The 18,400-nt window shown below is 42.6% G+C and overlaps 1 protein-coding gene across 1 annotated transcript in view; it reads left to right on the forward strand.

Moving 5' to 3' along the window:
• Positions 1–1,515: 1,515 nt before the first annotated feature.
• shq1 (SHQ1, H/ACA ribonucleoprotein assembly factor) overlaps positions 1,516–18,400 on the forward strand; it is a 54,862-nt gene continuing 37,977 nt past the window's right edge. The window contains exons 1-7 of the mRNA XM_034083991.2: positions 1,516–1,594; positions 2,825–2,991; positions 3,747–3,811; positions 10,058–10,186; positions 10,269–10,426; positions 10,527–10,639; positions 10,716–10,807. Coding sequence (XP_033939882.1) covers positions 2,849–2,991; positions 3,747–3,811; positions 10,058–10,186; positions 10,269–10,426; positions 10,527–10,639; positions 10,716–10,807 — 700 coding nt within the window. The 5' untranslated portion in view covers positions 1,516–1,594; positions 2,825–2,848. The remainder of the gene's footprint in view (positions 1,595–2,824; positions 2,992–3,746; positions 3,812–10,057; positions 10,187–10,268; positions 10,427–10,526; positions 10,640–10,715; positions 10,808–18,400) is intronic.

An 18,400-nucleotide genomic window follows, 5' to 3' on the forward strand; every position in this document is an offset into this window, starting at 1 on the left:
AGCTTTATGCACACAACGAGCAGCCAGATATTGAAGACAGAACATGGCATAAGTAACAAATAAATACAGGAATAAATACAGCAATAAATATGTTAGAATAGAGGGTTTGCTTTAATGGAAAAAAAACTCTGAAGTTTGGTTAAGTTATAAAAATACTGGGGCTTAATTGTATTGTTTCTAAAGGGCATATTAAAGACACCTGACTCCTGATGCCCTGGTAGCCTTGAGTTGTTCTGAACAGATGTAAAACATTTGACTGTCACTTCCTGTGATGAGTTTCAACAAATGTTTTTACAATATCTCTTCTGTCAAGTCCTCTTATAACCCTAACCAATAATATAAGTAGAAGCCCAGCCGTTAAAATTATACCGTAACATGTCAAGGATGCTTTGGCTCAAAGGGTAAGTGGGTTTCTAAGAGTCAGAAGGTTGGTGGTTTGATTCCCAGCAGGGGAAAGTGCATTTTGGAGAGACATGTTTTAAACAAATGTACATATTTAGTTTTCTTCTTTAGTTCGCAGTTAAGATATTGTAACGAAGTAAATGGATGCCATATCTTATAGAACTAACGAGGCTGTGGTAATTGTGGTGTAAAAAATGGAAATTAAAAGTCAGTGAGAAAGCAACAGAGGCTTAAGTCCAGTTTATTCTAATTAAATGTTCAGGAGACCCTGCTCCAGATGTGCTATAGCCTTGGACGGTCACTCCCTGTGATGACAAATGTTCCCCTTGTAACCCTAATTCTAACCCTAATATACGTAGAAACCGGTCCTGCAAAAGATGTAGGCTACTGAAACATCTCTGGGTATTTGGCTCGATGGGTAAATGGATGTCTATGAGTCAGAAGTTTGGTTGTTCAAGACCCAGCATAGCAAAGCGTGAGACATGATGCGATATGGAAAGCAAGATGATGTGATAATGTGAAAACTGGGGCTAAGAAGGACTCTTGCTTGGTACCAAAAAGTAACTCTCTGTTGGTACCAGAAAGCCAACCAGGTGTACAGCTGGGGAGATGGAGGGATGTGACAAAAACGTAATAATTAAAAACATATTTTACTAATACAAAAAAGTGATACAAATAATAATTAAATACATTACTTTATTTAAAAAAAAATCTGTCTGGCGATAACACATAATAAAAAATAAAAAAGTTGCTTAAATAATATTCACTAAAATTAAGCAAATGCAATAAAAAAGATATTATTAACGTAGAAAACCAGCAGGGGAAGTGTTAGGAGATGTGTGTAGTGATTTTCTTTTTTCTCTTAACATGTGAACTATGTATTCTGGTTCAACATTCAAACAACACTGCCCATAGTTTACATTTTTTTTACCTCCAAGATTCAACATCCAAGTTCTTTATTATCATAGCACAATAATTACAAAGAAAAAGCCTAAAACTCATGATGGTTTTGTCCACCTCCTCGAGTAACTTAACACCATGGACCTCAGATTTGGGACAGATAAGTGCCACAAAAAGCTTTTTTTTCAGAATTGTTTTTACTGCCAGTTTGCACTTCACATTACGGTAAACCATGGGTGCTGCATCCATGAGCTGCCAGTGAAGCTTGTTAGGATAACTCTGTATTTCTCTGGTGAGTGTTTACTCTTTTATAGGCTATCTTTATATGTCCCGTGTTTTAGTGACAGTCTTTGAGGTGATTCATACAGTCCATTCCCACTGCAGGCATTGGCATAAAAGCAGTGTTAGGTAGTGGTTGCATCTGTCAGCTAGCAATGCTGCTGTGCTATGTTAGCCGAAACACGAGGAGACTAATCATGTGTTTACAGTATGAAAACGAAACTACCTTTAGAAACCTATGCAGTCAGGGTTACATACAGATTTTCGGAAGATTGCGCTAACTTAAAGACAAGCACTTAATCGCCTTTGATTGTTAAAGTCTAATGTTGAATTCGGCATGCATGTTGGGCAATAAACACTATATTGTAGACAACATTTTGACATTGGCGACTTTTCATGCATGTGACGTCCCTAACTTTCTTCTCTGAAATGACGTCAGCGCCATAGGATTTCATCGTGTAAATTAACCATTAATGTTAGCATATACCTTTTTAAAACATGTTTCCAGGTAGATTTGAGTCATGCCGAATATAAATATAGACCATAATACATATTACAAAGGGTTTAATGTTGTTTTGAAAGATACACAAGATTGTCAACAAGCAAGGTTTATTAAAAAGTGTAGTTTTTTTAATGCACTTTGGGATGCGATCTTTATTAACAAGAGATGAAGGACATTTTACATTCTGATTTTGTTTATCTTATTCTATTTGAGATGTTTATAGAATCCTGCATTTACCAGGTCACTTTTATAACATGTAGCTTATTGTATTTCATTTGACATGTAGTTCACTTCTTCTGCATGACTTGCACATTGGTTTGCAACAAAATCGTGGACTATTTTATTTCTACTCTGTTTCTTCATTCAACATATTTATAGTTTTATGTCTTATATATATGTATGTTGCATCGTTTAAGGAGCATGGGAGTTAAGATTCTCATTGCCATAACCACACTGTAGCTACTCTGCATATGACAATACAACCTTTGAATCTTGGACATTTTAAAAGCTAAAAAAAGTCATAGGAAAGAAACTTTTAGGAAGTAGGAAACAAGCTATGTTTACAGTTCTCTCTCTATCAGTGTGGCACACGTGGGCTGCTGCTTGTGGAGACATGATCAACTGCAACAACATGTAACAGAGTCAACCACAAGGTGGCATGCTAAAGTCAGCTGCTGTGCAATGCAATCCTATACATTGTAACTGGACATTGAGATTGTTTTCCTGTCATTGTTTCTACAGGTCTGTGTTACACCGGCAATCACAATGATAACTCCTGCGTTTGACCTGAGCCAAGATCCAGAGTACCTGATCCTCTGCATCCGAGTTCCCTACACCAGAACATCAGAGTTTGACTTGTTCATTGATGGCACAGATTTCAAGTTCTACGCCAAGCCCTACTTTCTCAGGTGAGATCCAACACAGATAAACTGATATATACACCTGTGTATTTCTGTTGAAAAGGAACCTAGTTTGGATGAGGGTTTATAAAAGTAGGTCATTTAGCTTCATTTTGGAGTCACCATGTATCTGAGATTCGAAATTTGCAGACATGGATAATGAGCGATCACACTGACAAGTCAACATAGTACTATTGTATCTACATATACAATCAAATCACTCAATGTAATAGTACAGCCAGTAAAAAGCACCAACATTGTTTTACAAAATGTGTGAACTGGAGTATAATAACATCTGTATTATACATAAATAAATCCAATAAATAATAACACTTTCTTATAAAAATGTGTCAAGGAAATCCAAATTATTCCTTATTGTCAAAATATATGTCAGAATATTTTTAGATTATGGTGTTTTTAGCTCAAAATGTTTTTGTCAATAATACTTTGGGTTTCTTGACTGTCAGAAAACATTTCAGCACAATTTAAAAAAACTATTTGTGAAACTTTATTAACACACAAACTTTCAAAACTTGTATTGCTTAATATGTATTTAGAGTAGCCTAAAAGAAGGGTATGAGAAAGCTATTTTGCAAGTTCCCATAAATTCAATTAAATTCAATGTTTTATTCTTAATTTTGGAGGTCTTGGTAAGTTGGTATGAACTGAACACGTCATTGGTCTGAATATCAATAGGCAGGATAGAACAAATGGTGTGTATGTCGTTGTTATTAGTGATCTGTAACCATGTGATTTTCTTTCAGATTATCTCTTCCTGGGCAAGTGGTGGAGGATGGGAGAGAAAAGGCCAAATTTGACATTGATAAAGGTAAGTCACATTATAAAATGATGCAATGGTGAACAGGTGTGTCTTGTCATCTCAGTTGTATGGGGATGTTACATAACAAGTTGCATTGAGAGCTGTTGCATTAAGCAAAGAAATGAAGCATACATGCAAGTTACTGGGATCCATATTCATTTCCTACACTCGACCTATCTCTTTCCTATTTAAAGAAATATCATTCCATTAGTTTCTGTAAAGTTTAAAACTATATTATGATGACGGCAAGAGAAAGCAATAATTAAAAGTTCTAATGTAGGATCTGACATTTTCTTATCCTTTTATTTATTGTGTGTTATGTTTCTAATTTCCAACAACTTTACACCTGAGGCCTGTACTACGAAGCCGGATCTTCGCTTAGCGAGCTAACTTCAGGGTCAATTCTGGGTTTCCGGTCCTACGATGCTGGTTCTCTTCTTAGCGGGGTAGATCTCCATGGTAACTTATGCTGAACGGCTAGCCCGGGGCCTATACTACGAATCAAGATTTTCGTTTAGCAAGCTAACTTCTGGGGTTTCCGGTCCTACGACGCTGGTTCACTTTTTAGCGAGCTAGATAACTTATTCTGAACGGCTAGCCTGCGCCGGAGCAGGATAGGTTCCAGGAAGGAGATCAACTGTGCGGAGTTCTTCTTCTTCTTTGCTTTAATGGCGAATCGCTTCCACTTGGAGCATATCGCCACTATACTGTTGATTTATTTAATGTATAAACTGCCCATATTGTTCATGTAGAACAGTGTTCACGTAAGCCTGCACATTGATTTTATTTTTCATTGAATGTAACCGTTTCAATAAGGATACATCTATTACAGGTTGAGGTAGAAACCGTGCTGGAACAGCTGAGAACAACAGTCTGCAGAGTTTAAAGCGATCGAGTCATATTACAGGATAAAGGAAATACAGTTTAAACTGCCGTTCAAATCACCGACTGTGTGAACGTGAACATTAATAGAATATCACCTCCATCTTCAGAGCAATCTGACTATTATAACATTAGCGTTAAGAAAGCTTACTTAAATATCTGCCACAACATAAGTAACCGGATCAAAGTAACATTACCTACAGTCCGCGGCACTGTGAGTGCAGACGTCGATGTGTCCCATTATCATTCATATCACATCACATCATAATGTATCACATATCTCCTGATCTGAGTCAGCTGAGCCGTATCTGGCCGTGCAACACTCAGTGTCACATACTGTATGCAGAAGTATTATTTTAAGCAACACATAAGTTGACGAAATTGAAGTCAGATCGTGTTTTAGACGGGGCAGTGATATCATAAACCTGTTAATGTACGCATTCAAACACTTGTTCTGTTCCAGCTGTATTCACCGTGCAGGTGCAGCTCTGTGGCTTTGATCCTGGATCAAGTGTTTAAGTCATGGATGTTTAAAGTTTAACTTTTTCATATGTCTAATATTATAGTTTACTTTTCATTGAGGAAGTATGACGCTGCGCTGTCAGTACGCTTCTCCATGTTTGTGATTGGTCAAATGTTACTAGCCCCGCCCCTTTCATGTGAACGCGCATTCAGCCGGACAGAGAAACCCTGGCTTGAGTTACCGAGTTGATAGCCAGCGTGGTAGGACCGCTTGGCGAGAGCGCGTCTGTTTTGGATTAGGTAAACCGGGTAACTCAAACGTATCCAGGGTCTGTTGAACTGGATTCGTAGGACAGGCCTCTGTTTCCTCCAGTGTTACTGGCTTTGCTTAAGGGAAAACTGTTTCATTTTTATCTTCTTCTACCGCGGGGTCTTAAAAAGTATTACAAGTTGATGAATCAATTTAGTGAAAATGAAGGCTATTAAACGGCATTTTCCAAGGTATTACATGTTGTAGCTTGTTTTCAATAAGTATATAAAGTGTCCAAAGAGGTTGTGTTCTACCGTCTGCCTGAATGTAGTCATGGCGTAGGTGTGTAGTGTGATTCTGTGGAGTTTATTGATGGCATCCCGTTGGGTTTGACGTCATCTGAACAGGACATCGCACGCTCACTGCTTGATAGCGCGAAGGTCCGTTTACGCCGGTTGCTAAGCAACATCGTTATGGGGAAATGCAAGTCTGCGTCCAAATGGTTGGAAGATAAGGAGGAAGGACACTCAATACTGTATATAGTCAATGTGAGGTGAAGTGTGTCGCCAAGGTAACCGGTTAAAACTCAAAGTGGCGATGAGGCCTTAAAGTGTACGGAAAGGGTCTTAAAGAAGGTCTTAAAAGGTTTTACTTCTGACTTTCCTTTTTTTTTCTATAAGTTTTTTTAAAAATCTCAAAAAGTGAAGGTTCTTTTTCCAGTCAAGTTTAAGATCAACATGGATTTTTAAAACAGATAATCTTTTACCAGAAGTACCTGCGGGTTCTAGAGGCTATAGGGTAAAAGCAAATCTGATAAATAGCTAAGCCCAAGACCATTAAGAGCTTTAAAAACAATTAAAAGTGTTAAAATCAATATTGAAGCTCACAGGTAGCCAATGCATAGACTTCAACATCGAGCTGATGACTGCTCTCTTTCTGGTTCTTGTTAAAACTGGCAGTATTACTTTAAGGACACCAGAAAGTATAGCATTACAATAATCAATGAAATCATTAGGGCTTTCAAACGATTACATTTTTTAATCAGATTAATCACAGCTTAAAAAATAATTAATCAGATTAATCACCATTCGAACTATGTCCAAAATATGCCATTTCTTTATGTATATTGTTGTGGGAATGGAAAGATAAATGAAAGAAGGCGGATATATCCATTTAACATACAGTATCTATGTTTATTATAAAAAATGTCTGCATGTCAAAATGAAAGACAACCCACACACCTATCAATCATCAAACCGTGGGGTCTTAATTCATTACGTGTTGATTTCTATCAACGGGGGAGTACTTCAGGAAAGTCGACAGAGGGGGGGGGCTCGTGGAGTACTTCGTGACCACAGAGTGTGAACGTTGTGATCAGCTGTTTTAGCGCAGTTCTCCAGTGAAGGGGGGGGTCTCCCTCCGCAGCCGGTTGGCGTAGTTTTGGCACAGTTCCGTTGTACAGACCGACGTTAACAGCAGCCTGTCTGTGCACACGGAGACCGACTCTGTCGTCCGGTGATCGAACCGCCTTCTGGAAAAGCTTCACAAGTACGTCGGTACGCAAATGCGCTTTGTGACACAAGTGACGGTACGCATTTCAGATTACGCACATACCCTGCGTACCAGTTATGTGCACCCCTGTACCAGAGCCATATTATTACTATTATATGGCTCTGCCCTGAACTGCAGCAAAAGTATTCTCAGTCGGGACTTCCTGCAACAACACCACGCCGTTATGAAAGATGTTCTATTGAGAAGACGATCACTACGTGACAAAAGTCTTCAAAGCCGTGGCGACTGAAATCAATCTTACTAACTGCTGGCTGTGCAATTTACTCGGCGCGAGTTGGCAGACTTTATTTTGCTTACTTTAACATCATTTTTCATGGTGGGGCTAAGCCATTTCTTGGTATGGGTGTAGCCTACCCCAGCCATACCCTGGCGCTGCCGCTGGTGGCACGTATGGGGCGGGCCATTCTGCACATGCGTTAAATGCGTTAATATTTTAACGCAATTAATTAAAAAAATTAATTACCGCCGTTAACGCGATAATTTTGACAGCACTAGAAATCATGTATTAATGTCTCTCTGGCTTTTGAGAGAAACGGGCAGACTAAATAGTCTTGTTACACCGCTAATACATACTTGGTAACATTGCTAACATAATCCTTGCATTTGGAAACCTTGCATATAATGCTCCTTTTTATAAAGACAGATTTGAATGATACTGTTAGCCGCTCCCACGTGAACAAAAGCTCTCACTGAAACATGGCTTTAGCTGCAGACAGGAATTCATCCCTGGGGAGTCTTTAGTTTGATCTTCAGTCAATCAGCCAGGGAGAAGAACCCACTCATCATGTCATCATCACATCTAAAGCACCGCAGTAATGTCACAGTGATTAAAGCCCGCAGACTGCCTCTAACCACTCTCCACCGTGACACGGAGCACTCTCATATTCCTTTAGATATAACAACGATCAAATGAAATGCTGTCTGTACGCTGCCGCCTGTCACTGTTCTGTCTTTGCTCTCGAACATAATCAGCCCTAATGAAGTCGTCTTTATGATGACACCCGCCTTATGGACTGTGACACCTCGTCGGCCGTCTGTCATACGGCCTCTCTGCGTCTAACTGAGCCCGGAACATCTGCTAATAAAGCTGCGCTAATGAGCGTCCTTGTTTAGACTTATAATGAGCAATCATTAAGATCCCCTCTCCGTTCTGCGAGGCCCGCAACTCCAGCAATTAGTGGGCTCCCATCGTAAAGCACTTCTAAGCTCGAACACTTGGGTGCATTGCATTTTTACGAGGTCTTTAGGCGGCCCTCAGAGTTTCTCTGTGGTGCAGCCAAATCAGTCTGAATCATCCAGCCGGCTACATGTTGAATAGTGAAGACGCTACTTGATTCTGAAGTGTTGCACAGGTGGTCGGGCTGCGGGGATCGAGATGCTCTGCTTCAGATTAGAATGAATGGCTTTACAAAGAGAGATCAGTCACACTGTTGTGTACAAATCAGTAGTCTTTGATGACTGACTTCCTTGTGTTGTGTTTCTCCTGTCACACATGTTGGGAGTCACCATGTCATTGTCACTGCGTATTGGATGGCAGTTCATTAAGAACACTTACTCATGTCTTTCTCTACTTAGTATACATCAGTGGCGAAACGTGTCTATCACAACTGGACCTTCTGTAGACACACACACCCCGCCCCGCCCCCCACCCCCCCCCCCCCCCCCCGCGGCATTATAATGTCCGTCTTGTCACTGAATTGTCGTCTTGAAAAGGGTACTCGCAACAATTCCGCAACAACTTCATCTTCACCTGTTGCACCTTTCAACGTTAAAAACAATAAGACGGCATGAATTTCTTCGTCGCATTCATCCAGATCCTCTGTCTCGAGCCAGTTAACTCGCGGGCCTTCCAGGGCTCTCGACTAACTTTTATGTTGACAAGGAGGTTTAATAACTGTGTGCTACACAAAACGTGCAGTCGGTTTCATTTTCATCACCGTTTGTAGTAGAGTTAGCAGGGTATTTTTATTTTAACTCTCGTCCCAAATTCGTCCCAAAATTATTTTTTATCCTCCCCGACACGCCCATTGGCTACCAATCAATATCTGATTGGTTGATCAAACTGTCAGTCCAAACGTACGCTCTCATTCAGTGCAACGGCCAGGGCATTCGATCACGGATGTAGAATACCTTGTTGAAGGATGTTCTACCCAGAGACCCAGAACGAGATCTGATTGGCTGCTTTCTTTTCTAACACAAAACCACTGAAATGCGTAGAGCATGGTCCGAGAAGGACAAACAAATCAACGTAACACTGTAGTATTACAGATCAACAACACGGATACCATTCTCATTTATTCATTTTATTTACATTTTATTTATATAATTAAATGGATTTTTTGTTTGTTTTATCTGAGTGTTCCAGGGTGTTCTCTGAATACCTTGAAGCCCCTGACGGGTCGCCACTGGTATACATATGGTTATAATGAAAGGATAACCATACCTACAAAGTAATCATGTGGATATCAGTTACTCACCTCGTGTTGCCTTGATTTCTTCAAGAGGAAACTTTCTTCCACGAGGCATCCACAACCTGGGAAATCTGAATGGGTCAGATTTACCAAAAGCAACACTCTATCAAAACGTCCATTTACTGACTTTACTGACATTATAATACAAGTCTCATATATCCAGGTGTATGCTCACTACTTCCAAAACGCATGCATTTTCAGAAAAAACACAACTATTTATTCATTTAATTAAAACAGTACTCGCGCACGGTACAGTAGTGCACTTGCAAACATGTGACAAAATGCTTTTTTTTATATCAAAATAAATAGAATATCTTTGTTTATTTTAGTGACAAACAATACATTTCACATTTAAAATCAACTTGGATATTGAGAAAACGGCATAAACATCTATTTCTTTGACTGTATATTGACCAAACGTGTTGATGAATCTAGAAACTAGTAGTTAGTTAACCCTAACCCTAACCATTGGATAAAGGACAAACATAATCATCGAATTTGGTTTATTTACTTTTCGTTTGATCAATTGTATGGGTAAAAAAGAGGCTTACAAGTTGTGTGGAGGAAAGAATACATCTGTAATGGTTTAAAAAACATGCCGTGCTCATTTTGCTGCAGGTCTGTTCACTGTCTGGGTCCCTAAGGAAACGACAGGAGAACACTTTGAAGGACTCCAGATGCTGACCAGCCTCCTCGCTCCGAAAGGCGCCCGCTCAGCAAAACCACTGATAGAGGACGTGAGCACAGGTTAGTCACCTCCACACATCAGATCATTTCAATGAACAATCAACGTCTCTAGAACCAACCATGACTTCTTACCGTGTCAAAGGATGCAGTGAAGGCGCTGGAGATGAGGATGAAGATGAGGAAGAGTTTGACTGGCAGGTGGAGCAGGAGGAGTACAAGGAGAGCTCTGAGGAGGAGCTGGGCGCGCTGCAGAAATATGGCTTCGGCAATCAGAGGTCTGGAGTGTTTGCACGATTACAGGTGAGCTTAAGCCCTTCTGTCTTTTCTGCGAGTGAACAGAATCATGCAATCAAAATGAGGATGGCATGGCGAGGGTTAATGTGTGGGGATTACCTGACAGGAGGAACTGACCGACGTGATTGATGTAAAGAACCCAGAAGGAGCGACGGCAGCAGAGAGGAGGCGCGGGCGGCTGGAAGTTGAGGCGTCTGATTTTTCTCCTGACCATTACCTGTGAGTTTATGACGACACAAGCCTCGGACACCCTAAAAGTGTAAAGTCTCGAAGTTAACGTCTTTGTGTGTTTCAGGGCTGATTTGTTTGAGGACGAGGAGATAAAAAGGCTGCTGAAGTTTAGTCCATGGTGGGCAAAGCTCAGTCCTACAGAGCGGGAGGAGGCTGGTGAGTTCATTACCCCTTTTCTAATATATATATATTTTTTAAATCAGGTCTTTTAATCTGGATTATGTTGCTTGGATCAAATTAATATTTTGCTGCCATCAAAAAAAGTTGCATGAATTTTCAATGTTTCACTTTTTTACTAAACAGAGAAATGATTGACAAAAAATACACCAAATAATACCAGACAACAAATCAAAATGTAAGTAAAAATGCCATTTCAAAGCGCTATCTTTAATGAACTATGGACGGGGAAAGTTTTACAAACAATGAATAATGGCAAAACAGTGACTGAAGGCGACCAGAAGGTGGCATGACGCAGCACAAAGAGAGGGGGCTTTGTTAGTTGTTAGTTGGCCGAATTAGCATACTAAAATGAATTATATTACCATGTTTACTATCCCCTTCAGTGCCTCAACTAGTGGCGTGTTGTTATTTGAAAAAAAGGATTCTCTACGGGAATCTGTTGGCTGGGCTTTCTGCCTGCAAGGCGCTGACATTGTTCTCTGACAATATACGAATCCCCAGAGGACGCGTGGGTCCTTCCTCTGCCCCCTGCCAGAGGACGGTCGGAGAGAAAGCCGCCGAGCTGCCAGAGCGCCTCAGGGCCGCTTCCCATTACGAGAGGTTGCACTTGGACCTTCGCTAATCACTGCGTCTCTCTGCCGCGTGCTGACCACTTCGACCAAGTGTTTTGAAATGTATCTAAACAAAAAGTGCAATAAGAAGATGACAACTTACTCTTATTAAAATATGTGCAGTGCATCGGAAGTTAAAGGGCAGCTTTGAACAGAAATGTGAAAGGAATGTGCAAGGTTTACAGTATGGAGTCTGAGAGAGGGCTCCACTTTAGTTCAATGGCTCACTTGGATTGAGACGTGCCACTTGTTACCTGAAGACCCCTCCGCCGCAGCGTTAGCTCCCGAAGCCTCGGCACTGCGAGAGGATATTGAATTGTCCTCCGGCTCCTCTTAGCAGCGTGCTCATTCCAGCACTTCCACTGGTTAAGCAGGCGCGTGGCTCACAGCTTATGTGCGGCGCATGGGTGTCGCGCTCTTGAGAGAGGATTTCGATTAAACAGATAGCGCTATCACAGGAGGGAGTGCCGCTCTGTGGCGGGGTTTCCAACCGGCGCGAGCGCTGCTGGCCGCTGACGAGCAGCCATCAGTCAGCAGCGCCCATTAGCCTGAGTTTCAAACATTACGGCTCCCCCGCCTCACTCTGCATGCTGAGACTGAGTGCCTCAGTCGGGAGCGCGGCGTAGATAAATGGGCCAAATTAAACTTAATGGCTTGATTGACAGGTCAAATAGCATTAGCCTCAGCCGAGTGTGAAGAATGACCGGAGACTTAGGGCGGCTCGCCATCACATCCAGAAAGCAGGCTCGTTATTTTAACTGTTTGTCATATATTTTATAGGGCGAGTACAACCCCTCCTTCCTTTCGATTTCTTCCCCGCCCCCTTCACGTTGACGGATGCATGTGGACACAAGTGCTAATGAAGTAGAAAGTGGCCCCTCGGTGCTCTCCAGCGTCGGGGCCAGCGCTCTGACAGGCCGCAGCTGTCCTCTGGAGGCCTGAGGTCTCACGCCAGGTCGGGTTAAATGATCCCGACGGCCCGGCTCTGTCTCCCTGCTGCACTCTGTTATGGCTGGCTTTTAGAAATCTGACCACGTTGGAAAGAACTACGACAACAAGTTTGCAGACGGCGTCGTGAAGCGTCTCTGTGATCGGATGCTTGATATGAGCACAGCGTGCCTTCCGAGGTCACGTGTCGACCTTTTGTGAAATCCTGGAAGTGTTTGCCAACCCTCAGCGGTGTTTTGACAAAGCGTATTTACTGCATGCCATCGGGCCATCTGGACCGGCAGGGAGCGGCGCAGAGCGGGCCGCCCCCGTCCAACTGGAGGAATTGGGTCAGAAATTAATTTGCAATCAGCAGCAGCCGCCATTCACTGCGCGAATGCTCAATAGAGCTGATTGGACCCAGCGGAGATGAATGGACCCGGTCTGCTTACCTTCATCACAGGTTTAGCTGCAGGATTAATGATAAATATATTAGCAGTAGCAATTTAACCATTTAGATTGCATTTAGTTTTTGTGAATAGCATTTTTTAATTGCAAACTCATGTTGTGTAGGCCTGCTTGTTGAAAGAGTGGAATCGTACATCAGGGACCTCTGAGCGGCCGGCTTTTCTTTATTTCTATATTCAGGAGAAGCAGCTTCTCAAAAGCGTTCACGAAGGATGGCTCGACTTGTGGAGCTGGCGGACAATTTCTGCCGCTCAGTCTTCACTACAGCTGACCCGGGTTCGATTCCTACCTGTGTACCATTTCTGCACATCACCCCCCCCACTCGAAACAGCTTATCCATCTACAACAAAGGCAAATAAATGATCTGAAACAAAAGAAAAGCCATTAGGTGAACAGTGTTTCCAACAGGAGGGTTTATGCTTTAGATATCACGAGGATGGTCACGGTGATGACACGGCAAAAGAAAATCACACCCACGGGGGTCCGTGCTGCTGCCAACATCTGATTCAGGTTAGGGATGGGAACGATTCATCGAATATTCAAAATTATTCAGGTATTCGAATATGAGTTATGAATAATATCTATAATTATTATTATTTATTTTTTTGGGAGTGATGCCTAAGTTGATTACATATTATCAAATTGAATAATTCAATGTGTATATATATATACGACGGTGCCATAGTTTTGCTCCGCTCACCGGTCCCTCACAGCGGGCAGAGCTGCAGGTGCTGATCTCTCTCTCTCGCGTGTCCGGTTATACTTCACTCGTGTTTATGTCCAAATCCATCAGATCGAGCTAGTTCTAGCCAATGATATGGCTGCTGCCCCTCCCTACACGCAGATCACGCAGACTCAAACCTCCTCTTACGGCCCGTCTACACTACAGGCATCGAAAAATGCTTTCAACGCTTCGCCCATTCACTTGAATGGGGTGACGTAGAAGATTTTGAATCTTCGCCGAACTGCATTGTGGGGAGCGGAGCGTGGCTTTGGAAGCATCACGAGCATCAAAAGTTGAGCAATGTTCAACTTGTGATGCTCCCGATGCTTTCGAAGCTGGCATCAGCCAATCAAATCCCGTTTATGCAAATCCCGCCAGTACAAGCGCTAGCCAATCAAACCGCGTGTAAGCAGGGAGAACCAGACCGCAGTTCATTTCCTCATATTCCAAACGAGAAGTTACGGTAGCAAATCACCCGGTTCTTTCCGACCAGAACTATTTACCGGGATACAAACCGGAGGAACCAGGCATGGAGGGAGGTGGCAGAGACAGTTTGGGGAGTTTATATCCAGTTTACTTCGTTTTAACATTGCTATTGCTTTGTATGTCGGGGGCGGGAGATTCATGTGATTGGTTGTTGGTCGCGTTGCTCGCAAAAAATCGCCAAGCTTCAACATTTTTTGATGCCAGTAGTGTAGACGAGCCGTTAGGCCCAAATGTGGCGCAAATGCGCTCTGCAGCCGTTGCGAGGTTCCGGCGCTAACAGTTCATGAGCGTGCTCCCCCGCCCCCTGTCAACACTCGCGACACATGAGTGGCCAGCCTAAACAACAATAAGCGCTGCTTGGCAACCGTGTGTGGCGGCAAAGTACAGAGACATTTTGACTGGAGAGATTTAGTTTTGCCGGTATTCAACAAACACTCTAAGAAGAGTCCTACACAACAGACATGGCGTCAAAAAGAAGTAATGTGTGGAAATACTTCGCCCAGGTTAGTGAGTGCGGTGTGGAGGTCAAACTATGCCAAATTAAACTTATATATACATGCTATACCTCCGTTCCAGCTGAGAGGGTCTTCTCTACAGCTGGCCTGATTGTGAATCACCTCCGCACATGAAAGCTGTAGGCCTATAGCTGTCAAACTGTGATCACCAGTTCAATACATTTGACAAATTCGTCTTGGTTTCTACACTTATTGAACAAAAACAATTTTTTACCCTTTTTTTTTTTTATAGGATATGTACTTTTCGGTTAACCGGTTTGGGGGGTCGAATATTTGAATATACATTTGCTTTCAAATTCCCATCCCTAATTCAGGTACAGCCTTACCCCCTAATCCCACCAGGAGTGTCTGCACGGCGCAACGTGGCACGGCGCAACGCGGCACGGCGCAACGCGGACGCTTCTGGTGGGATCAGGGGGTTAGTGTTGTCTTTAGAACACACGCCCCTTTAATCCCCAGGATAACTTCTGTGAGATTTATGATCCTCAAAGATTTAAGTAGCGCTCCGTTTGTGTACATTTGTCTACTGAACACACACTTGCTCTTATATTTGTATTCCTCGGGTGCACTGCATATCTACTTGCTTGCATATCTCTTGACTCCGCCAGTGCTAAATCTCCTCTCAAAGCTCAAGTGTTTGCAGAAGCGGCTGTGCAGATGTGAGTGCACGTGCCTGAGCTTTCTCTGTGTCTGTGTGTGTGTTCTGCAGCTGCACTGCTGAGGGACTCAGGTAGCGCCTGCAGGGAGCTAAAGCCTGACGTAATGCAGCAGGAATCTCCTTCCCAGCAGAGCCTCGTTCCCACTGCAGCCGGAGAGTTCATTCCGAAGCGCTGCATGTGTATAAATATATCAAGTGTGCCTGCGTGTGTGTGTGAGTTCTCGAAGCCAATACACAGCCGTGCTTCTCCCACATCGGGGGCTCAGCGCAGGGACTCTCCTCATGCAGAGAGAACAATTGCTTTCAGCTGTTTTATAAGCTGCCGGGAGACGGAGAGAAAGAAGAACCGTCTGAGTTACAGCGTGCTCCTGCAGACCTTTCAATACCGCGCGCCGCAGATAGCTTAAATGGGATTGAAGTCTGTTTGTGTCGCCCCATTAGGCTTGCCACAGATCTCCATTAAGCAGATGTCTCTTTTTAAAAGGCAACAGTTAGTGAGTTTGCAGACGTTTTGAGATATTTTCATTTGATGGAAATGTATAATTCAGATGTCCGATGCATCTTAATGGGATTGGGTTAACTGATTTAGTGTCAGCCTGTTCGACCTATTTTCTGCCCGTCATTAACTCCAGTCACCATGCGCCTGAACGAGGAACTTTGCGCCCCCCCGGCTGTTCCACAATAGCAGGTTGTACTCAAACGGTAAAAAACAGGTTATATTTGCGTTAGGGCTGTCAAGTTAACGCGTTATTAACGCCACTAATTATTTTAACGCGATTAACGCATGTGTATTTTTGTCCTCGGCCGCCCCGTAGTTTCAGAGCATCGAGTTTAAAATACCATCTACAAGCTGATGATGCTGACAGCCCCGCTCCTGCCGCCCGCTTGTGGCAGACCACACTTCCACGCTCACCGTCCAGGCAGCTCCCGTTCGAGCATATGCCTTGAGTTGCACATAGCTCCAACGATCCATCACACACACACACACACACACACACACACACACACACACACACACACACACACACACACACACACACACACACACACACACACACACACACACACACACACACACACACACACCATTTGTATTGTATTATTGTATGAGAGGTTCCAGGTTGTTGTGTTTAATATTCATGACAATATTTGTAATGTTCAAATGATAATAAACATTAGCATAAAGCATATTTGTCCACTCATATGTTGATAAGAGTATTGAAAACTTGAAAAATATTCCTCTAAGGTACATTTAGAACAGATAAAAAATGTGCGATTAATTTGCGATTAACTATTTTAATCGACTGACAGCCCTACTTTGCGTAAATATGTGCAACAGTTTGAACCTGAAACGGGAAGACTGGTTTTGCACCGCCAGCCTACCAACTGCTGATAGATGTGCACGTGTGTGTAGTTTCAGCTCGAGATATGTTCAAACTGGGAGCTTTTTTAATTCCAGGAAATAAAATGTGACATAAAGGAAAAGAAGGGACATTTTCTAACAGCTATTCAATCTTTAATGGGTGGAACGTGGGGGAAAGTAAAGAAACACCTTCGCGCAACTGTTCTGGTTAGTCTTTCCACTGCTAAGACCATCAGTAACTCTGGGTTTGGTAAAATAAAACCGTCTTGCCTTTTTTTTAACACATTCTGAATCAAAGTTTCTCTCATTCACAGAACCAGTTTAATTGCAGAGTAACCTCACCTGAAAACACTGAGAAACAAAATGAAACCCAACCAAACCGATACAACTATCAGCAGTTCTGGCCTGGTCTAAATAAACCCTTATATCACTGAGTTAGACGTTAGAATATATTGACTTCACAAGCTGTTTTCTCGCTATCTCCCCGCTGAGCAGCAGCTCTCTCATTCTTCGGCGGCAAACCATTAAATGTAATCTTATCTTTAATCTTAAATTAGTTGACAAAGAAAGAGAATAAAGGAAAATGTATTTCATGCATCGGATTGGGTGCATTATCCCGCTTTGAGGAGTTGGAGCATTATTCCAGGGCCATTCATCCATCATTATCGTCTTATCTGAGGGGGGGGGGGGGTCGTTGAGAGTACGGGGCATGGATGTATAAAGAGAACTGGATACACGGGCACTCTGTTCATTCCTTTGAAAGATCCTCGGTGTCGCATGAAGCCAAAACGGCCTGCCTCTCGAGAGATAAGTGCCCATATCTGGGCCAATGGAGCAGGTGCACTTGCGTTTTGCTTAAGCTTTAAGGTCATTAAAATGAATGCTGGAATCGGCTTTTACTGCATTTGACAACTTTAAGACTCTTATGATTTAGATGAGGGAAATATAAAAGTGTTTGTACTGGGTAGTTAAAAAAATATCCATTGATTTACAAACGTCTCTTTCCCAATGTAAGTCAAGGGGGAAAAAGTCCTTATGAGCACAGACTGACACATTGGCCACTATATCAATTTGCTTCAATGCCCGGCATAGCTTCTTGAGGGGTTTGTAGGGGCCCCCAGAATTCCCTTTCCACATTAACAGCTTTGACTTCAAAGGCGAATTCAAAGGCGTTCTCAGGTCCCTGGTCCTCAATACGCTGACCTTCTCCCGGCTGGAAAAGCCTTGAAAAACCATGTGGCACTATTAATAGATCCCGAACACCTCAACTGGCTCCTTCTATGCGCAAGGAGCATTTGCTATACTCTGAATCCTCTCTGCACGATAGAGAGGCGAAGTCCCGCCCTTCTACTTCCGCCCCATGGGACCTTATTTCGGAAAAATTATGTATTAAAGTCAATGGAGAGAGAAAGATTATCTTTCGATCCCGTTTGAATTGTGCCACGAATTACACACATGATGTTTGTCAATCTTAAAAAATACTTTCCATGTCAAAAAAGTCACAGTTTGTCGTAAAACTGTTGAAATATAAGACTATGAAAAATACGCAACTAGAAAGACTACAAATCCCAGAGTCGCGTAGATTAACGTTACACATTCCACTCGTGTTACTCGCCGACACCTCGTAAAGCCGGTGCCGCATGCTGGCTCTTACAGAACCGACTAACTCCCCGTGTGTGTACGTGCAGCTCTCAACACGCCCAGACTTGGAGTGATTTTCACCTCTTTGAATACGTTTCGCCTCATTCTGAAAGAAAGAGGTGAAATGTGTTAACGTGACGGCCATCTTGGTGTTGGTGACGTGTGCAAGACCAGAG

This window comes from Pseudochaenichthys georgianus, chromosome 5 (genome assembly GCF_902827115.2).
Source record: "Pseudochaenichthys georgianus chromosome 5, fPseGeo1.2, whole genome shotgun sequence".
Classification (NCBI taxonomy): domain Eukaryota; kingdom Metazoa; phylum Chordata; class Actinopteri; order Perciformes; family Channichthyidae; genus Pseudochaenichthys; species Pseudochaenichthys georgianus.